Source organism: Phyllopteryx taeniolatus, chromosome 20 (genome assembly GCF_024500385.1).
Source record: "Phyllopteryx taeniolatus isolate TA_2022b chromosome 20, UOR_Ptae_1.2, whole genome shotgun sequence".
Classification (NCBI taxonomy): Eukaryota; Metazoa; Chordata; class Actinopteri; order Syngnathiformes; family Syngnathidae; genus Phyllopteryx; species Phyllopteryx taeniolatus.
Genome location: NC_084521.1, coordinates 2,773,779 through 2,801,499, shown reverse-complemented (window position 1 = coordinate 2,801,499; position 27,721 = coordinate 2,773,779). Strand labels below are relative to the sequence as shown.

General features: G+C 41.1%; 2 protein-coding genes across 5 annotated transcripts in view; both read left to right on the top strand.

Moving 5' to 3' along the window:
- LOC133469987 (disco-interacting protein 2 homolog C-like) overlaps positions 1-3,948 on the top strand; it is a 31,340-nt gene extending 27,392 nt beyond the window's left edge. For both annotated transcript variants that reach the window (XM_061757743.1, XM_061757741.1), the window contains exon 39: positions 16-3,948. In XM_061757743.1, coding sequence (XP_061613727.1) covers positions 16-268 — 253 coding nt within the window. In that variant the 3' untranslated portion in view covers positions 269-3,948. The remainder of the gene's footprint in view (positions 1-15) is intronic.
- Positions 3,949-4,393: 445 nt separating this feature from the next.
- On the top strand, positions 4,394-27,689 carry LOC133469993 (vasoactive intestinal polypeptide receptor 2-like). Of its 3 annotated transcripts, none has more exons than XR_009785829.1 (15): positions 4,404-4,730; positions 5,805-5,904; positions 6,028-6,135; positions 6,454-6,551; positions 7,439-7,536; positions 8,177-8,321; positions 8,546-8,696; positions 9,075-9,135; positions 10,157-10,226; positions 10,463-10,554; positions 11,127-11,265; positions 11,576-11,617; positions 11,688-11,881; positions 13,584-13,750; positions 27,354-27,689. XR_009785829.1 is itself a non-coding variant. In XM_061757765.1 (14 exons), the coding sequence occupies exons 1-13, from the start codon at positions 4,674-4,676 to the stop codon at positions 11,862-11,864; spliced, it is 1,338 nt and encodes a 445-aa protein (XP_061613749.1). In that variant the 5' UTR covers positions 4,394-4,673; the 3' UTR covers positions 11,865-11,881; positions 12,715-13,357. The 3 variants fall into 3 exon arrangements, 1 of the variants encoding a protein (XP_061613749.1); XR_009785828.1 differs by lacking the exon at positions 27,354-27,689 and adding an exon at positions 14,970-15,618; XM_061757765.1 differs by lacking the exons at positions 13,584-13,750; positions 27,354-27,689 and adding an exon at positions 12,715-13,357 and having other exon boundaries at positions 4,394-4,730.
- Positions 27,690-27,721: the final 32 nt, after the last annotated feature.

Here is a 27,721-nt window from a genome sequence, read left to right as displayed (position 1 = left end):
GCGCTTGTCCCTCAGCGCCGTGTTCCCATGGACCAACCTGCTGGTGGTGGTGGTGGAGCTGGAGGGCTCGGAGCAGGAGGCGCTGGACCTGGTTCCCATGGTGACCAAGGCGGTGCTGGAGGAGCACTACCTGATCGTGGGCGTGGTGGTGGTGACCGACATCGGCGTCATCCCCATCAACTCGCGCGGCGAGAAGCAGCGCATGCACCTGCGCGACGGCTTCCTGCAGGACCAATTGGACCCCATCTACGTGGCCTACAACATGTAGCGTGCGTGCGTGTGTGCATCGTGCACTCTGCACTCGTCGCTTCCTCTTTCTTCCTCGTTAGCTGACAGACTGCTCCGCGGACGTCGTGTGAGTGACCTCCGCCGGGGAAGCCTCGTGGGAACGGAGGGAAAAGCAGTGAGGAGCTTCTTGTAAAAATATAAATATTGTACATTGACATAACGATCTATATGGAGAGGAACCTAAAAGACCAGGAGGTGTCTAGTAGCCCCTTTATGCAGCCCTCTCCCCACCCCTGCAGACCCCCTGTGAGTGTGCGTGCGTGCGTGTGCGTGTGAGAAAGGGACATTTAGTGTCGCTTCAGTGGGAATTCCAAGTGATTTCAGCTGACATCAATAAGGTTGCAAAATTCTGGGAATTTGGGAAACTTTCCATGGGAATTAATGGGACTAAACAAGGAATTTGAAATTGAAAGTTGGCTCTTAATAGGGAACTTAAGTATAGTTTGGGATAAAATTAAGAGGCCGCTGCAAAATTATCAGTTTCTCTGATTTAGCTATTTATGGTGCAGTGCTGCCTTGAGATACGAGTGACCCAACTAACTTTTCTAGATACGAGCGATGTAGACGATTAATATAACAAAACTCACAGGCATATATGCTTTATCCTCTGTGAAGAACGACTAATCTTAGTACATTTAACTGAGGAATGAAGTCAATGTATATCCGTATGTCTGTATTATACTAACCCCAGGTGGCCAAGGTGCGCACACCAGAAGGAGCAGCACAATGTCAATTGAATTGAAGCAAAAAGTGTGACAAAAATTCTTTACATTCCATTATGTCATTACTGTATGTTTTTGTAAAGTACAATAATACAGAGTGCTATTTATTCTCCTATAAAAACACATTGCAAAATGTTTTATTATTTTGTTCTCTTAATTTTTTCCACAGCTGTATATTTTAGCTGAATTGTAACTAAAACAACCAAATTTCATGCAAGTACAGCCGTACCTTGACTTTGAAGTGCCCCAACTTGTGAATTGTTCAAGCTACGCGCAATTGCTAGTTTCATTTTATCATCTGAAATTTGAGTTGTGAGTGAAGTGAAAAATATGGAGCAGTTAAGGTGCTGTAATGCCCTCGCATGTGAGCAAGAGGAGCTATCTATTTTGCATGGGGGTCTGCTTATGACAAAACAAAATGTTTATATTTATGCTTGAATATACATTTCCATTCAGTTACCCTCGATTCCCAGTTAATTCCCATGGAAAGTTTCCAACTTGGATTATTTCCATAATTCCCCACCTTAAGTTCCCATGGAAATTGTTCACCCCTTTACAACCTGAGTCATCAGGTGTTCCTGTGGAGAGAAAAAAACAGGACAAGCACTCGGAGTTGCAGGTGGAGGAGCTTGGACCGGAGGTGTGACGTCCATGCAAACACGTCAACATGTTGACGCGTCACTCAAGGTCAGCAAGGAAGAAAAATGATATAGATGGCGGCTCGAAGTTTCCATCCAGTTTTGTACGCTGTCTTAGAAAGTGTCGTTTACATCAGTGGTTCTCAAACTGCGGCCCTGGATCCCCTGGGGTACACAAGCCTAAGCTTTGGGGTCTGCAAAATAAATTACAGCGAACCCCCACATATTTGGGGTTCAGCATTCGCGAATGAATTTGCAAACACATCTTTAGTTTTTTTGGGGGAACCTATCTTCCGTTACTCGCTTTGGGGCATCCTGGTGCCAATGACCAATGTTGAAGTGAGTTCAGGAGCTTCATTTAGACAAAATTAATGCTTTTCCGCCATCTTGTGCCATCTTGGTGCCAAGGAACTATGTTGACGTAAGTCGAGGAGTTTAATTCAGGCAAAAATACCGCTTTTCTGCCATCTCGGAGCCAATGAGTTATGTTGAAGTGAGTTGAGGAGCTTCATTTAGACAAAAGTAGTGCTTTGCCGCTATCTTGGTGCCAAGAAATGATCTTGAAGTGAGTTGAATGTCATTTAGGCAAAAGCACTGTTTTGTGCCAAGGAACTATGTGGAAGTGAGTTGAGGAGTTTAATTTAGGCAAAAGTACTGCTTTGTTGCCATTTTGTGGCATTTATAGGCAATTATAAACCTTTTTAAGGTTGGGCCTCAATCAGATTAATTTTGTCAATGCGGTTAAATTCTTTTAATCAGCTCAAGACTATTTAGGTTGAAACATTTGAAAATGTATTTCCTATGGCATTGATAGTTACGTTTAACTGGAAGATTATGAGAGGCGTCCTTGGAAAGATTTCTCCCCTCAAAGGGATCCCTGGGCCCGGAAAGTTTGAGAACCCCTGCTTTACACGGAGAAGCTGTTACCGCTAGGCTAATACTGTAGCAATAGAAGACCCAAAGTTTTATGTGTGACAGACAAAGTGTAACATTTTATTTTAGACAGCAACAACTAGTTGGTCCTTTACAAGCCGGTGGGGAAAAGAATGTCACTTTACTTTTCCGAGCTAAAACAGTTTGCATGATTTTTTTTTTAAAAGTGACTTTTCAAATGTCCAACGGCATCGCAGCAAAAGATGCACTTTTGTTCCTCATTATTCTCTGGCCGCATTCCATTGAATGACTTGTTGAAATGTTTTTTTTTTTTCATGAAATTTTAACCTTTTTACTATGAATGTCAAAACATTGAAACTAATTTTTACCAGTTACATACGCCTCACCACTACTTGATATAACTTGAAATCGTTTTGACTGAGATGAGCAAATTGTCCATTGGTGGGAATGATTGATCGTTTGTCTCTACGCGTCCTGCGACTGAGTGACAACCAGCACAGCGTTACCGCGCCTCTCGCCCAAAGTCAGCTGGCATCGGCTCCAGCTCACCCACAACCCCAGTGAGAAAAAAGCGCAAGAGAAACCGGACGGGTGGATGCATTTCGTTTGTCATTATGATTTGAAAAAGTGGCATTTAAAATGTCTGACTGTATTACAGCGAAAGATTTTATTCCTCATAATGTGGCCACATTTCTTTGAATTTATTGTTTTGAAATTTAACCTTTTTACTCAGAAATTAAACACATTTAGACTAACTTATCACTTCTATACTCCTTACCACCACTTGATTTGACTTGAAATCACGTTGAGAAGAAATTTTAGGAAAGTCGTGTGCGTGCGTGTTTTGCTCCAAAACACTTTGCTGTCTCTTATGTGCACTAACTCAGATGTTTTATTCAAAATCTAGAACGGGTGGAGATTAAAAATTAATATTTATTACAAATAAAAACTTGAATATTGTCAGTCCATCCCAAAGGTGGCGGTGGTGTTGGTGTTGGCTAGCGCGGCGCTGTTAGCGTAGTTAGCAGTACGCCGCAGACTGTGACGCAGATTATGTAGAATATTTTCAAAATGTGTCATTGTCTTTTATTTCAAAAGTGGAAACTGGGGGGAAAAAAAGTCTTTATGCATATCAGCTAGTTTAGCGATGCTAGCAGTTTAGCGGCCGTGCTAAGTTAGCCGCCGTGTTTGTTCAAGCGCGACAAAAGACGTCCCATCAAGTGTGCGTGTGTTGGTGTGTGTGCGTGTGTATTGTATGTAAATAGTGTTGATTTTGTACGGTACACGTGTGTGACTTGTTTTGTACACATGACTTCAAAAGATGAAATGACACTTTTATAAGAGTCTTCTATTGGCTCACATCACACTATACAAGTGCAATAAAGTGCTCTGATTGGCTAAAGAGACTCCGCCTCCAAGTCATACTTTTGGTCATGGTCATTTTCAAAGTTCTGGCTCCTAAGCCCAGTTTTTGCACACCTCTAAAAATACCAATATGCTATATCTCAACAACTGTAGTAGATACAAGACATGCACTCGGTAGAAAAATATCTGCAAAACTCAACTTTATATTCAACTTTAGTACATTTATGGGGTTTAAAATCAATGCATTTTGAGTTATACAGTATTTTAAAAAGTATTGGGGCGTGGCTACCTTGGATGTTGGGGCCGCCATCTTGGAATTTTGCGTCGAACAGATTTGAGGAGTTTGAGTACCAAATTTCATGTTTGTATCACTATTGTAAAGATTCTTGCTGTATTTTAAATCTGCTCTACTATTTTCCCAACCTTTCAGCTTGTTGGTAGCCTTTGAAAGTTTTTTATTTTTTTATTTTGTTTTCGTCCACTAGAGGTCGCCTGTGGCTCAGGAGATGGCAGTGCGCGGGACTCCCAGGCGGCTTGGCAAGCACGCGCACGGCTTACAGTGGACTGCAGTTGGAGTTGCTCATGTGTGCACTCACCTCTGTGCTCCTCTGCAAGGAACATGCACGGAAAGCCTGGTTTGTTTTTTGCGTCATAAAGTCAACTTTTAAAGGACTTGTTGTGAGTTCATGTCGAAGCACAAGACTGGATGTGAAGAAGAAGAAGAAGTTTGGAAGTCCAGAAGCAGGCTCAGCTGGATGAGGAGATCATGAGGTTCACGCAGCACACGGCTGTCATCCTGATGCTCGTCTTCCTCACGCATGAGGTGAGGCCGTCAATATTCGCATCTCACAGATGTCATCTTGCTTCTGCTCATGTAACTTTTGACATCGTGCTGCTGTGACATCTCATGGACTTGTAACCATGTGACGCCGTGGTCTCATCTCCTGTGATATCATTTTATCGTGTACTTCGACAAATTGTCATCACACATAATGTCGTCTTCCTCCTTTACATGTACATTGATGACATATTCTCACCCCACCTGAAATAATTTTCCTTCTTCTCATGCACCTAAACATCATCTTAATTCTTCTCATGAACTTCAGCATCTTCTCATCACACCTGAGGTCATCTTCTGTCCTCTCTTGCACTATGTTGTTGTGTTCAACTATGTGATAAAGTTGTGTAGTGACTAGTGCGTCTGGTTAATGTTTCATCTTTATCTTCTCTGTTATCGTTTTGTACCAAAAGCACACGCACGAGTCAACAAACTGCATGCACAAAATATAAAAATACGTCACTGATAACGACAATGTTCATTATTTTGCTCTGAGACTTTTTTGTTAATGAATGTATAGATAGACATAGATGTGTCTGATAAACACCCTGACAGCTCTTAAATGCTGTAGAGTGTTAATGTAAACAGCCTCTCCCTGACCCCCTCCCACACACGCACACAAACACGCGCACGCACGGTCAGTGGATTTCATTTGACAGACGGAATCAATCAGTTTAAGTGTTATTCATAATCTGCACATTGTTTGTGTGTGCTTGTGTGTACACGTAGCTAAATGGTGGGAAAAGAAGAGGAAGGTTTTAATGACGCCAGCTGTGTTTACCTGACCATTGACACAATTTTCTTTTAGAGTGAAGCAAGGAGACAAGCTGTATTATGTATTTGGGTTTTCAAGTTAAAGCATTTCCCCTATGTCTTAAAGACATGTCTGTGGCATGCTTTCATCCAAATACCCACCCATGAATTAAGAATCAGACATATTGTGAAACTTTTTATCACAGAGGTGAACTTTCCTCCACAAAGTTGCGACTGTGGTGTTTATCAAACTGAACTTTTGACTTATTCCCAAATATTGTTATCGTTTCATTGGTTTCCCGGCAGGCGGCCGGCAGATTTCCTTTGTGCCACTTCTCCTGGGAGATGAAGAAAGCGAGCCAGGAGTGTCGCTCTGGCCTGCAGCAGCTCACAGCGCCCCCCACAGGTGCGCCGCGCACTCACACTGTCACCAAACTGTCCATGGAACTTCGTTTGAGCATTTAGTCGCCATCCTTGAAATCCAGCTCAAGATCCATGTACTAATAAATTAATGAAATTGATGTTTTAGGATGTGTCGGCGAGTGGGACAACGCTTCGTGCTGGCGCAGCGCGCTGGTGGGCGAGGTGGTCACCCAGCCCTGCCCCGCTCCCCTCCTGCACCTGTTTGGGAAGAAGGGTGAGCCGTTAACACACAATGCTAATTTAGTCAAAATCTCAATGCAATATGCGGCTCAAGAGAGCAGTTTACTCATTGTTAGCTTCTGTATGCTAACTTTTGGCGGGTATTTGCTAACCGTTAGCTTGTGTGCACGAACTGTTGGCAGTCATTCGCTAATTTTTAGACACTACATACTAACTGTTGGCAGCTATTTGCTAACGGATAGCTTATGTATGCTAAGTGTTGGTGAATACTGCTCACTGTTGATGGTGTAGACATAAGAAAATCATCTTGTTTTATTTTTCTATAATCAACTGCTAGCGTGATGTGTCGTAGGTAACCTGAGCAGGACGTGCACCCAGCGAGGTTGGTCAGACGTTTATCCCATCATCGCAGCCGCCTGCTCGTCCAACGACACCGACCAACCCAACGAGGTGAGCCCAACAAGTCCAGCACATTTGTTAGGGCTCATGACAACATGTCCGCGTGGAAAGTGCTGACTTCCTGTCAGGGATCGCCATCACCGGGCGTTTACGTGAGGAGGAAGAAGACATGAAAGACGGCTTTGTGTTGTCATCACCGATATAACAATGTGCTACTTAGACAAAAAGAACATTCAAATGTCCAATAGGAACAAAAGATGAACACGCGCACACACACACACACACGCGCACACACAGGCGCCTGGCATGTGATCTTGTCCAGAGCTGTCAGGTGTGTGTGTGACTTCATTCATAGGGAAACTTCTGTTTGTTTCCTCTTGGATGTCCCAGGCTTTTCCGTCTGGAAAACGTTTAGTGGGGACCAGACGCCGCACACACGTGCACAACTCTCACTAGAAAGTGAGACGACAGGAACGAAATTGTCTTACCAGTGGCCAGTCTCTTGTTTGCAGATACTGATGCCACGCTGCCACAGCCTGTAGAACCTCACGTGTGTGGACGCGTGCGTGTGCATGTGTGTTTGTGAGGACAGGCCAGAACCAACATGCCAAAAAGACAAAATGTCTCCAAAAATGGACATCTTAAAGCTAAGTGGCTCATAAAAACACAGCAGCAGCACAAGAGGACACACATTTACAGTATGTGAGGGAGTTATTCAAGCTCTGTGTGAATGTGTGTGTGTGTGCGTGCGTGCGTGTGTTTGTGTGTATGTTGCACAAGCCACTGCAGAACTCCTCTTATTTTGTGTCCACTTACAGAAGAACCTCTAAAGTCCAACACAATCCTTTCAGGGTCAAACTTAGCAGGCAGACAAGTGTCAAAAGATGTCCTGACCTTCTGATTCTGATTCTGATGATGATGATTTTGTGTGTGTGCAGCTTGTGTTCTACAAAGTGGTGAGGGTTCTGTCCACGCTGGGCCACAGCTTGTCTCTCATAAGTCTACTCAGCAGCACCGTCATTATCGCTCTCTTCAGGTACACACGCACACACACACGCCGAATTAAGTAATTGTCCTTCTAATATCTCTTCAGAAACAGTAGCCTACAAGTGCTAGCAGTAGTTGTGGTTAGAGTACCGTAGTTTGGAAGTAAAAGGTTAAGGCTTTTGAATCTACTTAATTTGAACATGTACATCAATTGCACTTGATTAAAATGCGATGAACTTACATACACTCACGAAAAAAAAATAATATTAGACTGCTTTATTTCGTCAGTTTCATATTTATTTTATTGCCTGGTACCAATAAGCATAAAGCTTTTTGAGCCTTTATCGGATATCCTCAAGGTCCATGTATTAGTACACGATTTGTCCTCACAAGTAAGACAGTTCAGCTGACTAGTAGAAAAACTGTCTTACCATTAACGTTTTTTTCCTACTACTGTATAACATTTCTGTACACTAGTGGCACAGTAGTAAAAAAATAAAAATAAACGTTACTAGTCCTACTAGTGCATACAGTGTATTGAGTAGTTTGTGTGAGTCTTTCCACACAAGTGTGCAAATCCAGCTGTTCTTCCTGGCTTATCTCCAGTTGTTCATTGGCCATCATTAATCAAGTTTACATTCAACATTCATGCACATAAACACATTCCTGTGTGTGTGTGCGTGGCGCAGGAGGCTGCACTGCATGCGGAACTACATCCACGTCAACCTGTTTGTGTCCTTCATGCTGAGGGGCGTGGCCGTGCTCACCAAAGATCTCCTCCTCTTCTCCGACGAGGAGGAGGACGCGCTCGACTGCAGCGTTCAGCCCTCGCTGGTGACGTCATCGATCAATCAATCGATCCATCGATTGTCAAAATGCAGCCATTCACCAGCTACACGTTTTCTTCACGTTTTCGCAATTGAAACATGTCTGTGAATACACACACACATACACAGATAGACACCCACATGCACAGTGTGAGATGCGCACACTTCCTAAGTTACACACTCACGTGTGTGTACTGAACATTATAGTTGTGTGTGTGTGTGTTGTTGCAGGCGGGCTGTAAGAGCAGCATGGTGTTTCTGAACTACTCGATCATGGCCAACTTCTTCTGGCTGCTGGTGGAGGCGCTCTACCTCCACACGCTGTTGCTGGTGGTACACACGCGCTGCGCACGACTCTCCGTCTACGTGCTGATTGGCTGGGGTGGGTAGGACGCACGGACCAGCGCGTCCGCCATGAAAACCCTCATTCGAAAACACGACGCATTTTGAAGGCCTAATTAGGAACCCTACCTCTTATTATCTAAGATCCTAAGCAAGGCTTTTTGAAACATCCTGTCTTGAAACCCGACTGTGAGACATTGTTGACATTTTGCCAAAACACGTCACCGTGAACAAAACTGGTCATCAGTCTCCATGCCAAAGTGTTTTCACTCAGACACGCGGCTTCCAAACACTGCCTCGCTTACGCCATCCATCGTGTGTGTGCGTGTGTGTGGGTCATAATTCCCGCATGGCACCCGGAGGTGGCGTCTGGCCAAGCCTCAGTGTAAACACTTATTCCTCCCTTTGTGCCCTTCAGGAATTCCGTGCATGTTTACGGTGGCGTGGATCTTATGTCGGATACACCTGGATGACACCTGGTGAGTCTTTCCAGAACTTTCCAAACTTCTCGAAAAGATGACATTTAGTTGTGTGAATGCCGGAGAATGGCATTCTGGACTAAATGTCTTTATATTTATGCTACTCCTTGCACATTTCTTAAGAAATTCAAACCATTCCAACTTCAAAATATACACGCAACTCCAAATATTTGGAGAATAATTTTTCCATATTCCCCAAATTCCTACTTTTCACATTTTACATGTATCCCACTTCAATAAATGGAAACATTTTACAAATTCATTCATCTCTCCACATTTGTGAATTGATTTAAACCATTCGAGCTTCAAGATATCCACAAGAATCCACACATTTTGGGAATACGTTTTCCAAATTTCCTGCCTTCCCTAATAATCCGCATTATTATTATTGTATTTTTTAAATTTGTTTTACAAATGTAACTCATCCTTCCACATTTCTCTACCGCTACGAACCACCCCAACTTTAAAATATCCACAAAATTCAGGATATATTTGCAATTACATTTTCACATTTCACAAAATTTATACTTTGAAACAATTCTGCATTTCCCATGAAAAAAAGATATTCTAATTCTAAAATAGATCACGGTGGAGTCATTTTACAAATTGAACTCATGCTTCCACATTTCTCAACCGCTTCAAATCAATCAAACTTCGAAATGTTCAGCTCATCCAGTATTTTTCACATTAGCCAAAATTCACTTTTATTTTTTATTTTTTTTGAGCGGCAAAATTCACTTTTTTTTTTGGAGTATATCACATTTTCCATGACAACATTCCCCAATCAATGCAGACACTTTACATATTTACCACCCTCTTCCACATATATGTATATACATTTTTTTCCATTTAAATTAACTGCACAGCATTTCTGTTCAGCGTCAGCATTTTCAACCGAATTTGCATTTGCTAGTTTTACAAAATGACTTTGTGATCCTCTTATTTTTGTTGAGCAAACAAATAAGCTTGTTCGTTTGCTCCCAAAAGTGCGCAACTAAATCCTGGCTGTTGTTGATTTCAGGTGCTGGGAGAGGAACAACAACCCCATCCCCAGTAGAGTGCTGGACTGGCCCATCATGGCGTGTGTCGTTGTACGTACTCTCACAACGACGACAACAACAACAACAACTAGCGCTGGCTTGACTTTTTCTTTTTTTTAAATATGTGACCCCGCCTCTCGCTCTGAAGCCAGTTTGGATTGGCTCCAGCTCACCCGTGACTCGAATAATGCAATGAAAAATGGATGGATAACTTTCATCAACATCCTGACAAATAAACTGGAATGAATGGATGACGTTAAAATGTGTGCGTGTGTTTTGCATGTCAGGTGAACTTCATCCTGTTCATCAGCATCATCCGCATCCTGGTGCAGAAGCTGCGCTGCACTGACGTGGGCGGCAACGAGCAGTCGCAGTACAAGTAGGCTGGCGTCCGGATGACATTTTGATCTTTCTCTCTGCTCGCACCGCAAAAATAAAAAATTTCACAGAGTCACTTTATCTTATTTCTAGCAAAAACATCTTGCTGTACTTATTTTAAGACAATTTTGACTTGTTAAAAAGACTTGTTTTAAGATACAAAATCTTATTTTAAGACTCCTGTCAAGTCAATTCATACTGGTTCCATTGGCAGATTTTGTTTTAGGATAAAATATCTTGTTTTTAATATACTTTTTTTTACTTGTTTTGAGAAGTTCATTTTTTCAAGTGCATATTGACGATTTGGTGAAATTTGTGATCATTTTACGACAACCACTTGATTTATCTTCCTCACCTATGTGTCCCTCTGACTTTTTTTAAGTGAATTGAAAAAAACATAAACCTTTTGTGAAACATTTTGTGGTGCAAACCGAAACACAAGTTTTTGTCACTGTTTTCAGTTCAAATCAGCAGTAGTCACTCACTTTTCTGCCACTTAGAACAACCCTGGGTCCTATTGTTTACAAACATTTCAAACGTCTCATATTTTTTTATTGTGTGTGTGTGTCCAAGGCGTCTGGCCAAGTCCACCCTGCTGCTGATCCCATTGTTCGGGATCAACTACGTGGTCTTCGTCCATCTGATGGAACCCACTGATAAAACCATGCAGCAAGTCAAGATCTTCTTTGAACTGGGACTTGGATCCTTCCAGGTCACAAATACACACACACACACGTACGCGCGTTTTGCTTTAGAGCAATTGGTGGCAGTGTACCGAATGACACACTGCAGTCCACTGTAGTGACTGATGCGCAACTTTCACATTAAGAGTTGTGTATGTAGACGAAAACAGCTTTGTACTGTAGTGACTGACAATTTTGACATCAATACTAAACGCGTAGAAGAAAACATTTTGTTCATAACGCTCCCCTGTAGTGACTGATAGACAATTTTGCCCTCAAAGCGCGTACGTATAGAAGAAAGCAGCTATTCACTGTAGTGAGTGTTTTTTTGTGTTTCAGGGTCTCATCGTGGCCGTGCTGTACTGTTTCCTCAACTGCGAGGTGAGCTTCGTCTTCATCCTCCGCTTCCTCCCCTTCGTCTTCCTAAATGTTTTTTTTTTTTTTTCCCCAGGTCCAGTGCGAGCTGAGGAGGATGCGGAGGAGCTTTTCCCTCAAGCGTTACGCAGCCAGTCGGGAGTTTAGGCCACGCGCCGCCTCGCGAGGCCCCAACGACGCCGAACACTCGGCCCCGTTCCCCAGGAACTCCCGAGCGGCGTCCATCTTGCAGACAGAGACCTTTCTGCTGTGACCACAACGCCCCTAAAGGTTCCTCTAACAAGAACTTTATTGTTTTTCCGTACATATGTTGTGATATAAACTAGGCCAGGCTCGACCGATTAATCGGCCGATATTAGCCCTTTTCAAATCGGCTAAAATCGGCCAATTTTTGAAGATTGTTTTTTTTTTTACACATTACACAATAAGACAAAGACATTCAAACAAAAGTTCCCCCCAAAAAATGTTTAAAAAAATGTAATAATATTTGCCGATTTTTCTCTCTATTGTAAAGTAAAAAAAAATACTCAAGGACAAAGTATTGCTCTGCCTGTATTTAATATCTTTATCGTTGTAAGCATTAAGCGTTGAAATACGTTATTCTAGTCATTATATATTTATTTATATATTTGTTATGTCATACATCGATCGATTAATTGACTATTGAAATTTTAATCTACCAAATATCAAAATCGGCCTCAAAAAATCCATCTTGGTCGGACCCTAATGTAAACATCTTATCATCACACGTGAATGTCATACAGCGCAAACACTTAGATAGTTATTGATTATTATTGCATGTTATGATGTACTTTTTTTATATTTTAATCATTTATTCCCGCCACTTACGTCAACTATTAAAATGTGATTAACTGCAGTAAGCGCTCAGTTTATTGTTTATGACTGCTGCTTGGAATTATTGGTGATTAACATATTCATTAAAATAAAATCTCCAATTATGTTTACAAAAATCAAATTTCTGATTTTAATAGATTTTGTCTCCTTTGCTTATCTAAAAAGCCAAAGACAATTCAAATCTAGTTTTGCTTTTTGTTTCATTTTTTTCCCTTCTTTTGTCTTTATTTCTCCTGCTACTAAACAAGATTTTAAACTACTTTCAACTCGCATCAACATCTACAGAAAAATAATATAAATAAAAATGTGTTCCAAATGTATGTAAATACAATGTTTCATAAATTCATATTTTGAATATTAAAACAATTTAACATCCTAAAATGAGCCATCACCCATCGATTTTAATTCGTTCTGTGACAAAGCTTGTAACTTAATTTACTTCAAAATCAACTCTGTTTACCCTAATGAAATGAAGACAAATGCCAGTAATCTCCTCTAGTCGCCCCCCCCCCCCAAAATAAAAAATAGCACTGTGTTGTATAAAACATAATCAAACAGAATGCAAAGAGATACACAGTTTTTGTAAAGTACGTGCTGTAGTATTCCTGTGATAGACGTGTGCCTTTAAGGGGCGTGGCTTTGTTAGTGGTATCAGGAGCAGGATTAGCTTAGTCTGCGTGTGCGCGTGAGTTGTGGTCGACAGCAGCTCCTTGCGAGTGCTCTCATTTTGCATTTGCGTGTTTGTCCCGTTCTGTTCACGGCTGAAATGCATCAGAGACCGCGGCGAGGATTCAAACCCCCAACCTCCAAACTGTGAGGCAAATGTGTCAACCATTCTACCACTGTGCAGTCTTCAAATGTGAATAAAAACACCAGACAAGTTTTCGAATACTTCAATTCTTTTTTTTTTTATTATTAATTTCTGACCACTAATAACACGCCTACTGTAACATCATAAATAAATAAAATTTTCCATTTTAATGACGCCAAATAAATTAATGAATAAGACTTTACGGAATAAATCATAGACAACATTAAATTATTATACCAATAAATAATTGTAATAAACTAAAGAGGTTCAGGCTTCATCCTCCAAATGAAGCACTCGTCTTCTTAGTGACGCGCGGGACGGAGGCGAGGGGAGAAGGAGGACGATAACTGCGACGATGTGGATGATGAAGAAGGGGCGGAGCCGGTGGTCGAAGCCCGAGCAGCGGCGGCGGCGGCGGCCTTACTGTGAGGACGCAAATGGAGTGGAAGATGAGGATGATGAAGATGATGAGGGTGAGGATGAGGATGAAAGTGGAACTCACTTGATGGTGTCGATCTTATTGCGGACCCACGGGGCGTGTATTGAGGCGCAGTAGAAGTTGTCTTTGGTGTAGAAACTGCAGGACGAGAACGGTTAGCATCGTTAGCTCGGAGGCAACGTGAATGTAGTGGCAGTGTTTGGTCCTCGGGGGCGCTGATGCGCATCTTTTTATGGAGGCCGCAGGGTTTGATCGCATTGCGATGTTGCTAATATAGGGAAGCACTATAAATGTGTGCCTTTTGATTTGTAATTTGTATTTCGAACACAGATTTTTTTATTTTAACCATCAAATCTCTATCACTGAATGTTTTTACCATCCAAAATTTCGGACTCAAAAATTCAGTGAAAACGTCTTATCAAAAATTCACTGAGGAATTCAAATCGAGGACTCTGATGGCACAAAAATAAAACTACTAAGACATATCTGTGTACATCTGAGATTGAATTTGAATTCCTCACACTGACTTTATTTTACCCAAATTTGGTGCTAGAATTTTTAACGCAGAATTATTGACACAAGGTAAAAAAACATAACTAAATCATTTGCAAAAGTATTTTTTGACTGATCGCCAGGAGATGTCAGGGCACTTATAGACAAACAATGGACTAATGCATGTATTCACAACGTGGGAGGGAAAACCCACAAGATTCCAACCCAGAACCTCGGAACTGTGCTCACCACTTGTACACTGTGCTGTCTGCTAATAAGCAAGATATAATAGCAAATCTGCAAGTAATTGACAACTATAGATGCCTCAAGATGGCGGCATGGCACTACTTCTGTCAAAACAAAACTCCTCGACTCACTTACTACGACTATTAACTATTTTGGGCGATAGGGACAGGCTGGACCAAGAATATTGCAAAAATTATTATTATTGACGGCCATTATAATTTGGATTCATTTTTTTTCTTTAAGCCCCAAAAGTTCCCCTAAAAGGGAATTTATTTATTTATTTATTTTTAAATCCGCGAATAGGTGAATCTGCCGGTGCCGAACCGCGAATACGTGGTGGTCCATTGTACTTCCTCGACCCAAGATGCCAGCAGATGGCGCCAAAGCTTTGGCCTGAGCGGTCATCAGGGGTCATGAAAGCTTGATGAGCAGCTTTTATGAAAAAAGTGTGGCGCCCCAACTTATTTTTGTTGTTGTTGTTGTTGTTGATGTCGTACTCACATGACGGCGGGCAGGCACGGCGCTTTTCCATTGTGCACTCGGCACCCGACGACTTCCTCCTTTATCTCCATGTTGCTCACCTTCGTGCAGCATTCTGTGGGCTTCCCTAATGGAGCACAACGCCACAAGACTTTAGCGTCGTCCTCGGACACAAATCAAAAGGTCAACTTACCTTGTCCGTGTCCGCACTGGACCAGGACCACCAGAACGGCGGCCGCCAAAAACATCTTCTGCAGGCTTCCAGAGTTCATCATTTGAATTAACACCACCAGGAGAAAGAAGAAAAGAATAGAAAAGAGTCAGAAGCTGTCTTGGTTCGTCTCGCTCGGGTGTGAGAAGCCTGTGGAGCGACGACTCTCGGATGGCCAAATTTAAGGCGTAAAAAGCAGAAGTGAAGTTTCGTCATCCCTGGTTTTCTCTTTCCAGTCTCTCTTCTTCTGAATGGCGCTCGTTTGCTAGGAATTACTAAAACGGCGGGTAAGCCGGAAGCCGCCTTTTTTTTTTAACAACACGCTGATGAAGAAATTAAAGAACGTGAATGGACACTGTAAGAAATAGACACTAAAATATACAAATGAAAAGAAAATTGCTCATATACTGTCTTATTATATTTTTTACACAATTGGTTAATAAATTTAAATAATTATGAATGAGAAAACTAAATGATGAGAATGAATGATTTTATTATTTTAATAATTCTTTGGGAAATATTTGTAAAATGTATTTATTTTTTTTACATATTTTTACATTAACATTTTTTAACCTTATTTCCCAATGACGTGGCCCATCTATGTGTGTTTTCGAAATGAAATGTGGCAAAAGTTTGTTTTATACTAAATATTGAAGCACAATATTCTTTTTATTTTTTTCAATATCTCCACTAAGCACACACATGGAACTACAGTTTTGTTTTTAAACTTGTAAATTCAAAGTATATCTACAAATACAAATTAGTTTTAGTTGGAAGTATATGTGACAATTGGAGCCATGATGTTTGTAGGGAAAATGCCAAAAAAGTTGTCAGTTGACACATCAGGGCGTATTGTGAAAGAAGATGATAACACAACACGAGTGTGTGTGTATGTGTGTGTCACTATATACGGATATTTTTGTGCCTTTTTTTATACCGTGTCATGGTTTTCTTCATGACATGTCGCCACATGAGTCGCATGGAAACAATGTCAAGTCACGCAAGTCACTCATCCAGGTGCAGTTGTCATGAACCTGTTGCCGTCTTTTGCTTTTGAAAATTGATGGAAGAGGACTTTTAATAAATTAACATTTTGAATGTTCAGTAATTAAACATCATAAAATGTGCAGTCAAACTGCACAGCTTGGTGCGTCAATATGTTTGTTGGCAGCTCTCGCCGTATTTTCTCATGTAGACGTGTACAGGTGCGCCACGGCAACCCGTGCAAAACACACTTTGACCTCCGTGAGCAAGTTTATTCATATGTCAAATTAATTTTACCATTGAAAGCCCATTAATCCATTCCCACTCCCCAAAAACACCACATAGGCTTTCAATAAAGAAAGCAAACGCATTCTCGTTCCACTGGCACAGCACATGTGGGAGGGGGCAAGTAGGTGGGCTGATTGTGAGCTGGGCGGTGTCCGAAAGGTGGTTGGGGGGGAGGACCTTGGTGGTCCAGTCCCCGACTACAGAAGGAAAGAAGCCTGAGCTGATGTGTGAGATCAGACTGTACGTACTGTAGTTTTTGTGTGTTGGATGTGTTCCTTTAAGGGGCATAGCCTAATTAGTGACATCAGGAGTTGGCACAGGTTCGTCTGCGTGTAAATGTCTGGACGTGAGTTGTGGTCAACAGCAGCTCCTTGGGAATATTCTCGTTTGGTATTTACCTATTTGCCCGTTGGTCCTGTTCAGTAAACAGCTGAAAGTGCACTATTGCATTGTGAGTAACAAACACCTGACAAGGTTTCTCCAATTTTAAAAACATTTTATTATTTGTGACCCCTTATAGTTAACAGTCCATCGTGACATCATCAATAAATAAAATCTGCCATTTTAATGACACAGAATAAGTTACAAAATAAGATTTTGCTAATAAATACATTTTTAAAAAGACTTATCGGTCAATTACATGAATAAATCAATAAATCATTTGAAGAAACTAAAGTGATTCAATCTTCATCCTCCAAACAAAGTGCTGGTCTTCTTAGTGAAGCGCGGGGAGGAGGAGGCGAGGGGAAAAGGAGGAGGATGGTGGAGATGAAGAAGGGGCGGAGGTGAGGATGGAGGGCAGCGAGCGCTCGGTCGGCAAGGCGGTGGTCGAAGCCTGAGCGGCAGCGGCGGCCTTCCTGTGAGGACATGAAGCGAGAGCAAGATGAGGATGAAGATGATGAGGGTGAGCATGAAGGTGAAACTCACTCGATGGCGGCGGCCTTCTTGCGGACCCACGGGGCGCGGATCTTGGCGCAGTAGTAGCTGTCTTTGGTGTAGAAACTGCAGGAGGAGAACAATTAGCATCGTTAGCTCGGAGACATCAGGAATGTATTGGCAAGGTTTGATCGTAGGGGGCGCTGTTGCACATCTTTTCGTGAAAGCTGCGGGGTTCGATCGCATTGTGCTGTTGCTACTTAACGGAAGCAGTGTAAATGTGTGCCTTCTGACTTGCAATTTGAATTTCTGACTTGATTTTTATTTCATATATATATATTTATAACACTGACATTTTTTAACCATAAAAAAATTGAGTGCCAAAAATTCAATGTTTTAAATTCAAATTCAAACTCAGATGGCCAAAAATACTGTACAATACATCTATGCCATCTGAATGGATTTTTTTATGGTTAAAAAAAACAAGATAATATAAAAAAAACAATGAACGTGAAACGTTAAATACAATGAAAGTACTTAAATTATGTGCTGTACTGGATTAAAAATGCTTAAACCACAAACAATTTGCACATTTTGAACATTTGATTGAGTGATTCTTTCACGTACCACTAGTGGGAGCAACATACTTTTTAAGAATCACTGCGCTAATGTTGGTTCTTGACCTGCTCAATGTTGAGATAACTTCTCAATTGGCACTATGAAATAAAATTCACTTGAATTTGACTGAACAGAGCACAAAAAAAGCAAATCGGTGAGTTTTTCTGCAAATAATGTAGGATAGGCACCCTCAGAATGAATGGCCTGCCTTGGTTAAACACATTTATTCTGAAACTGATGAAAGAACGCGATCATTCCTTGAAGTTGTCGGTCAAATCAGGATACAATAGACAGCACTTTATCTCACTGAGAAATAGGGTAGTGAAAGAAATAAGAAAATCTAAAGCTGACTTTTTCATTACTGCTCTGAATAGTGCGAAGGGAAATTCAAAAATAACCTGGAATTATATTAAAAAACTATTGGGTGTTACACAAAATAACAAAACAACACTAATGCAAATTCAATTAAATGGAAACATCCTGACGGAACCTCAAGTGATGGCTGATGCCTTTAACAACTACTTCATTGAATCTGTGTCAGAAATCTCTTCTAAGTTTGCAGTAAAACAAATGAAGGAATACCCTGCATTGTCTACAACGCAGTTCTTTACTATTACAAATATTACTGAGACCAAAGTTATCGATTTAATTCATTCACTCAAACCATCTAAGGCAAAGGATGTTTTTGGAATGGACACGAGCATGCTCAAAGATCTAGGTTCAACTCTTGCTCCTCCTATTGCCTCAATCATTAATCTTTCAATTTCATCTGGTCACTTTCCAAAGGCCTGGAAATCTGCTATTGTTACCCCTGTCTTTAAATCCGGTGACTCAACTTCTCTGAATAACTACCGACCTATAAGCATTCTTCCGGCCATTTCCAAAGTTGCAGAAAAATGGGTGTCAGAGCAGATTGTCCATTATTTAATCAGCAGCTCCCCCTCTCTCCACGCCATGCAGTTTGGTTTCAGATCCAAGCATTCCACTGAAATGGCTACATGCCTCTTCATTGAGAAAATAAAATCTTCTCTCGACAAGGGTGGAGTTGTAGGGGCGGTGTTCTTGGACCTCAGGAAAGCTTTTGATACAGTAAATCACTCTGTTCTTCTTACCAAGCTCTCAAAATTGAACTTCTCTCGCAAAGCTGTGAGCTGGATTGAATCATATCTGCATGACCGAACACAATCTGTATCAGTTAACAACTGCAGATCAGAGTCTCTTAGGCTAACCTCTGGAGTCCCTCAGGGATCAATATTGGGCCCCCTTTTATTTAGTCTTTATATCAACGATTTGCCCACTGTTTGCTCTGAAGCAGAGTGCGTAATGTATGCAGACGACACAGTTTTCTTTGTTCATGGTCGCTCCAAAGATACTGTTGCTGCTAAACTCACTAATACAATGTCCTGTGTCACAACCTGGTTGCAGGAGTGCTGTCTACAGCTAAACGTTTCTAAAACTGTAGGCATGTATTTCACTAAAACAAATAGAGTATCACCTGACCCCGACATACTTGTTAATGGAGAAAAAATGCAAATTGTCAGCCAATACAAATATCTTGGGTTAATAATAGATTCACAGCTTTCCTTTAAAGCCCATATTGACAAATTGTGTAAAAATATCAAATTTTCGTGCAATTCGGAATGAAATGTCAACTGAAGCTGCAAAAATTTACCTGCATTCGATGATTCTTAGTCACTTTAACTATTGCATAACCAGTTGGTCCCAGGCTGGTCAGAATGCAAAAAAACCATTGGAAGTTTTGTACAAACAAGTAATTAAAGTGATGGATAAAAAACCAAGGCACTATCATCACTGTGCAATTTAAAAAAAATACAGTCTTTTAAACTGGGACCGTCTTCACATATTTGCAGATTTAAATTTGATTTATAAAGTACTGCATGATTTGGCCCCAGCTCCTCTGGCTGAGTTCATCAGCCAAAGAAACAGCTCTGAGCGTGTCACTCGAGGCTCTGTCAGAGGTGACTGTCTCATTCCTCTGCGCAGGAGCACTTTCAGTAAGTCAGCCTGGTCAGTGAGGAGCGCTGGTGAGTGGAACTCAGTACCTGAGGAGGCTAAACTGCTTACAACATACAAGGCCTTCACAAACAAACTGAAAATGAGGCTAGTTAACACCTATAGCTGCCAACACTAAAAGACAAGTATGTTATGTTGTCTTTTTGTTATGATCAAAAAAATGATGGTTTTATTCTCTCTTAATAGTATAGTTTGATTATGTATCCTGTATTATATTGTCTTGTAGATGTATTTTACTGCTTTTTTACATCATGGCCAGGGGACTACAGATGAAAACTAGCCTTCTGGCTAATTCTGGCTTTTTTAACCATGTGTACTTCATGTGTTTTATGAAATTGCATTGTCCCCTTTCAAAAATAAACTGAAACTCACAAAAATCAGTGAATATGAAAAATCATAAATGCTCTTCTTGGGGGGTCAGTGTAGTCTTGAAAGCCAGATGAACAGCTTTTACGAAAAAAGTGTGGAGCCCCGAACCTTTTTTTTGTTGAAGTCGTACTCACATGACGGCGGGCAGGCACGGCGCTTGTGCGATCATTTGCAAAAGTATTTTTTGACTGATCGCCAGGAGATGTCAGGGCACATATAGACAAACAATGGACTAATGCTAACATGTATTCACAACGTGGGAGGGAAAACCCACAAGATTCCAACCCACAACCTCGGAACTGTGCTCACCACTTGTACACTGTGCTGTCTGCTAATAAGCAAGATATAATAGCAAATCTGCAAGTAATTGACAACTATAGATGCCTCAAGATGGCGGCATAGCACTACTTCTGTCAAAACAAAACTCCTCGACTCACTTACTACGACTATTAACTATTTTGGGCGATAGGGACAGGCTGGACCAAGAATAAGCAAAAATTATTAATATTGACGGCCATTATAATTTGCATTAAATTTTTTTTTCTTTAAGCCCCAAAAGTTCCCTTAAAAGGGAATTTATTTATATATTTATTTTTTAAATCCGCGAATAGGTGAATCTGCGGGTGCTGAACCGCGAATATGCGGTGGTCCACTGTACTTCCTCGACCCAAGATGCCAGCAGATGGCGCCAAAGCTTTGGCCTGAGCGGTCATCAGGGGTCATGAAAGCTTGATGAGCAGCTTTTACGAAAAAGGTGTGGAGCCCCAACGTATTTTTGTTGTTGTTGTTGATGTCGTACTCACATGACGGCGGGCAGGCACGGCGGTTTTGCAGTGTACACTAGGTACCCGACGACTTCCTCCGTTATCTCTATGTTGCTCACCTTCTTGCAGCATTCTGTGGGCTTCCCTAATGGAGCACACAAGACGCCACAAGACTTTAGCGTCGTCCTCGGACACAAATCAAAAAGGTCAACTTACCTTGTCCGTGTCCGCACTGGACCAGGACCACCAGAACGGCGGCCGCCAAAAACATCTTCTGCGGACTTCCGGAGTTCATCATTTTAACACCAACAGGAGAAAGAAGAAAAGAATAGAAAACAGACAGAAGCTCTTTGGTTCGTCTCACTCGAGAGTTGGAGAAGCGTGTGGAGCGACGACTCTCGGATGGCCATATTTAAGGCGTAAAATGCATCCTCCCCTGGTTTTCTCTTTCCAGTCTCTTTTCTTTTGAATGGCTGTCACACGCTCGTTTGCTGGGAATTACTAAAACGGCGGAGAAGCCGGAAGCTGCCTTTACAAACTCCACGATGGGCCTCACTTTCTTTTTTTTAGCTTTCTTTCATGAAGAAAGGAATGAACATGAACAGACGCTCAAATGTGAGAAATAAGCACTAAAAATGTGCCTTTTTTTTTTTTTTTTTTTTTTAACTTGTGGGAAGTAACAAAGTAAAAATACTTTGTTACTGCACTGAAGTCGATTTTTCATGTATCTACACTCGGGTATTTATTTGTCTGACGATTGTTTTACTTTTACTCACTGTACATTTGAAAACGGATATCAAGTTTGTTCAAACACACGAGGGAAGAGTTTGTATCCGGTAATTGGAGCCACTTTAGTACGACAGAAGAAGAAAAAACAGCCGCTGTGACAAAATATATAATATATTTAGGACAAATGTGACCAGTAATGTGGTCATGCTGATACATTGACAATTGTGCAAATGATGCAGAGTACGTCCCAAAGAATTCAAGTTGTCAGGTCTCACCCAATCCCAAAAATGTGTTGTAATAGGAGCTGATAACACAACATGTGTGTGTGAGCGTCACCACCGGATAGTTTTATTTTTTTGACCTCATCATCATTTTCTTAATGACAGGCCGACACGAGTCGAACGGAAACTGTGTCAAGTCCCACAAGTCGCTGCTTTCTCATACAAGTGTCTTGTCATTTAGTCTCCTGAATGCTGTTGTATTTTAGTCTTGTGTGTTTGCCGCATTCTTCATATATTACAACTTCAATCTAAAAGATATAGATACTTCTCAAAAATATACAATTTTTCCTCAAAAACGTACCATTTTTCCTCACAATATTTGGACTTTCATTCTCGAACATCTTTTCTGAAACTTTATTCTGATATTACGTCTTTAAAAAATATAACGTTTTTCAAAATAATATACAACTTTATTCATATCATATTGTGACTTTAATTTTAAAAATATGCAACTTATTTTCTAGAAAATATACAACTTTCTTATTCATGTACCTATTACTTTGTATTAAAAATTATACAACTTTCTATATATATAATATGCAACTTTATCCTTGTGACATTACAACTGAACACAAAAAAAAAACACTTTTTCTTGAAAATACTGTATAAAACTACATTATTCCAGTGTTTTTCTAAAGAATATACAACTTTATTCTCATGATGACTCGCATAACTGATTGAAAAAATGTTAGTTTTTCTCTTGAAACTATGCAACCTTTTTTTCTAAAGAAATATGCGACATAATTCTCATTAATACAACTTTAATCTAAAAAAGAAATACATTTTTCATAAGCTCCTGACATTAAATTATACTTTGAATTTTTCGAAATGTTTTTTTTTTTCCACCGTGGCCCTACTAATGCATTGCTTTTGGAGCTAATGATAAAATATGAATTTATATTGTGATCACTTTATATTGTCAGCCTTGTCAGTACTTTCGACTAATCTATAATTTCGCAACAAGTCATTGTAATCACAGTTTTGAATTGATGTCATCCTTGTGAAAATTTTGGAAACAAAGGAATTCAACAAACAAACATCAATCGTTCTCCTATTCTGTAATCAAGTGAATTGTGGCAGCACAGAGTCAATTATGCCATCAAACAGATGAGCGTGTCTATTAGTCACATCCACTTTTATGTCAAGTGTCAAATGAAGGACGTTTCCTCCAGTGGAAAATGTTGACGTGGTTGGTGATTTACAAATGTGTCTGTGATTCCTTCCTGCGTGTGTTCTCCCGACTTCACGTAAACAGGAAGGATGTGTGCGTGTGGTCATCTTGCTGCACTAAAAAAAAAAATGCCGACTTTGAAAGGATCCGGTGACAGCAATTAACACTCAGTGATTCAGTAAATGTGTTGTGTAGTGTGTAACGTGTTTGTGTGTTGTTCACTCATACACAGTGTACTATTTAATCTCTTACATACAGCTCTTTATTATTTCATTCGTTTGATTATTTATTTTTTGATTACATTTTAAAAAATTGGCTTGCTTGTAGGAACAGCAAAAGCCCCAAATAATTTCCAGGATTTTAGGATTTTTCACATTGTCATTTATATCTCTATTTGTTTATATCCTTGGTATATAAGCCCTTTGAGCTTTTATTCGATATCCTTGAGATCTACTTCACGTGAAAGTAGTAGTCGAAAAACGTTACTAGTTACTTTCTACTAGTGCACTGAATTGTCTTTACTAGTGAGGACAAAAGGTTTACATCGGCCTTAAACTAAAGAAATATTTAAAAAAATGGAATACATGCTCAAACGGCTTTCCATAGGTCACAAGGTCCCTGACGTCTGTTAAATGAGGATTAAAGTTTAAAAAAAAACACACACACAAACACAAAAATAGTCTTCCTTCGTCGTTGTCGTCACCCAGTGGGCAAATGTAGTACTACAACCGGGGAGAACAGCAGAATGTTAACCACCTTTAGTTAGTTGCTCATTTATTTTACCCGAAGTAAACGTGTAGGAAAAGATCCAGTCAGTATTTTTCGTAACATTAAAAAGGAACACACATACAAAAATAAATCTTCCAGCTCAATGGATAATCACTCAAAAATAGTAATAATAAATAGAAATTGGCACAATAACTCGGCGGTGAGACGTTCAGCTGGTGGACCATGTGGACATTTCCGGAGGACACTTCAACTTGTTCTAAGTGGGAGACAGACAGAAAGTGTCATGAACGATCACAAATGCACAAAGTTTAAACTTTTAAGTTTAAGTTGAAACGTTACAAGCATGGAGGATGCAAAACAAAAATAATGCGCGCTTTTTGTATCGCTGATTTGCACAAATCCTCCTCCGTGATAAATGGGGGTTCACTGTAATGTCTTAACCCGTGAGGAAACAACCACGACAAATACGGATATGATGAGAAAAGAGAGTGCAAATTGTTTGCATCTTCTTGCGTTTGCATGTGAGGACGTGTTCAATATTCTCCTCTTGCTTTTTTTGCCGCTGACTTCATTTCCCTTTTTACGTGCAGCGGGAAGGTTCTTCTTCTTTTTGTGCTCTTAACATTCCGACTGTCATTGAAACACTTGAAATTTCACTAACACTTTGAGCGGCTTGTCCTCCTCCCCCGACAATAAAAACACTTTTGAAACTTTTTACACATGGAAAGGAGAACAGTTTAGTCTACTGATAGCGACTTTTTTCCATAACAGCTGTGAGTTATTTGAAGAGATGACTTTAATGCTGTTCCTGATTCCACTTTAGATCAAGTATATCAACCTTCGCTCTACGATGGTAGGATCCCCTTAATTAAATTCACATTCCATCCAGACTGCGCATTTGGAAGCAATGTAGCGTTGAAAATGGCTTTTAACAGTCTTACACACTACAGCTTTATCATCAATTGTGCATTTGGGCGATACGTGACTGTTTAGCTCAAGCATGAATTGCACTTTTTATATTTGAATGAAAACAAGATGGGCGGCACGGTAGGTGACTGGTTAGCACATCTGCCTCGCAGTTCTGAGGACCGGGATTCAAATCCCGGACCCGCCTGTGTGGAGTTGGCATGTTCTCCCCGTGCCTGCGTGGGTTTTCTCCTCCCACATCCCAAAAACATGCAGGGTAGGTTAATTGAACACTCTAAATTGCGAGAATGTGCGTGCGAATGGTTGTTTGTTTATTTGTGCCCTGCGATTGGCTGGCGACCAGTTCAGGGTGTACCCCGCCTCTCGCCCGATGATAGCTGGGATGGGCTCCAGCACGCCCGCGACCCTAGTGAAGAAAAGCGGAACGGAAGATGAATGAATGAAAACAAGATGGAGGTGTTTTTGTTTCTTCCTGGTGGGTCTGGTAGTGTTCCATGTGGATTTGCCGTCTCAGGCTTCTCGTGATAAATCCATGCTCGCTAATTGAGGGGTTGTCAACGGAAACAACTTTTTAAAACTAATTTAACAACAAAAAAAAGTTTTGTTCTCTGTCTGACTTTCAACTACGCATGAGATGTTGATTTTGGGATGGCACTTAACATTTTTAACTTTAAATGAAAACAAGATGGAGACGTTGTTTTGCCTTGGTGGGTCTTTTCGGAGTACCACATGGATTTGGGCTCTCTAGGTCCTGATGAATATAGGGTGAAAATAGCCGAAGATTTTAAAATTAATTTGACACGGGTGTGTGTAGAACCAAACTGCAGTACACCGGACCACAGGAATAGTTCCAAATGACTTAAAAATAACAAATGTGACAAGTCCAGCAACAAATACATGAGTAGCAACACAGTTAACTTCAAAGTCCAAATAAAGAGCCTTTGAAGATTGGGAAGGGGTTTACGGCCAGTTCATTTAATACTCCGTAGTCCACCGACAGCAGGACAGGGAAACTCAAACTTTGTTGTCATTGTAGCAAAATACCAAATAGCCCAGGAGGCAGGCAAAAAATGCTAAGGCCAAAAGCGTGGTCAGAAGACGAGACAGCAAGGTCAGACGGGGTCGGCAACAAAATATCAAACCACGAAAAGTGCTGGAGAGACTCGCGCAGCTTTGGACCAAACAATCTAGCACTGAGTTAGTGAACAAGAGACTTCAATAGGTGGGTGTGGCTGATTGGAAGAGTGGACAGGTGAGTGGAAAAACGCTGGGAGAGCGCACTGCTGATTATGCCCGTACAGTCGTGGTTTGGCATCTGCGAATTCGCCTATATTATTTTACGTAACTAATGTTTTTCTTGGTAGCCTACAACAATTTGTGAAGATTAGTAATCACTGCTTACCATGATGGACATTACTTGTGGTGTCCCACAGGAGTTTATATTGGGGCGCAACCTCTTTAATATACAGTACAGTGAATCCCTGCATTTTCGCAGTTTGGCATTCGCGAATTCACTTTTTCGCAGATTTTTTGGGAGGAAACCTATCCTCCATTATTTGCGCTCAGGCCAAAGCCTTGTCTAATATTTAAAAAAAATCTTTGATACAATCTTTTGCTGGCGGCACGGTGGACGACTGGTTAGAGCGTCAGCCTCACAGTTCTGAGGACCCGGGTTCAATCCCCGGCCCCGCCTGTGTGGAGTTTGCATGTTCTCCCCGTGCCTGCGTGGGTTTTCTCCGGGCACTACGGTTTCCTCCCACATCCCAAAAAACATGCATGAATTGGAGACTCTAAATTGCCCGTAGGCATGACTGTGAGCGCGAATGGTTGTTTGTTCCAATGTGCCCTGGAAACCAGTTCAGGGTGTACCCCGCCTCCTGCCCGATGACAGCTGGGATAGGCTCCGGCGCGACCCTAGTGAGGAGAAGCGGCTCAGAAAATGGATGGACAATCTTTTGCCGTCCTGGGGTCAAGGAACTACGTTGAAGTGAGGTGAGGAATTTGGTCATCGACATGTCCAGTAGAAAAGAAAAGCTTTTTTTTTTTGCCATGTTGTGACATCTGTAGGCAATTCCAAGCATTTTTGCGTGGGTGTCAAATTTTTACGATTCGTGGCAAACACTGTAATTGATTACTAGCTTGATTGATATCAAGATCCTGGATGGTAGACAGATGTTCAAGAATTGGTGGGAGTCTCTTCTAGTGTTCAAACTTGCTCACCTTGCTTATCTTGTCTTTGAGCCACTTGGCCGCAGGACTGACGCACCACTGTTTGCCGCTCTTGGTCACGATGCTACAACAGAGTTCAATTATTGCTTCGTGACTGATTTTGCTCCACATAGCTTCCATGCTGAGTTGCGGTCACTCAAGTTCCAAGGATGTTCCAAATCAAAAGAAGCATGCTGCGATGTTGTGTTTGTCCTTTGTGGTGCTTACAGGAAGGCGTGTTGGTTGCAGTCCTCTCGCGGTTTTTGCTCGAAGCACCGCTTGATTCTCAGGAGCCTCCTGGAGCCGACGCTGCGACAGCAAGACAGATGCACATCCGGAACGTTGGACTGCACTGCAGCGTCCCAACATAGCATCGCACAACAAAAAATACACCTTATCATTAGAAAAGAGCCTTATCGTGTGTGTGTGTGTGTGGGGGTGTATGCGTGCATCAAAAAAAGCAATCGAACAGTATGTAAGTGCCACATCTGCAGCAGTTCACACTCAATATTTAGCTCATAAGATGACAAAAACATGCCACATTTAAATAAAATACATCATATTCACCAGAGATACTGATTATTAAATGTTTGAATGT

Bases quoted from the DNA above. Each gene is read 5' to 3' on its own strand.
- LOC133469993 (XM_061757765.1), top strand. From the start codon at position 4,674: ATGAGGTTCACGCAGCACACGGCTGTCATCCTGATGCTCGTCTTCCTC. The intron at 4,731-5,804 runs GTGAGGCCGTCA...GTTTCCCGGCAG, and splicing joins TCGTCTTCCTCACGCATGAG to GCGGCCGGCAGATTTCCTTT. The intron at 6,136-6,453 runs GTGAGCCGTTAA...GATGTGTCGTAG, and splicing joins GCACCTGTTTGGGAAGAAGG to GTAACCTGAGCAGGACGTGC.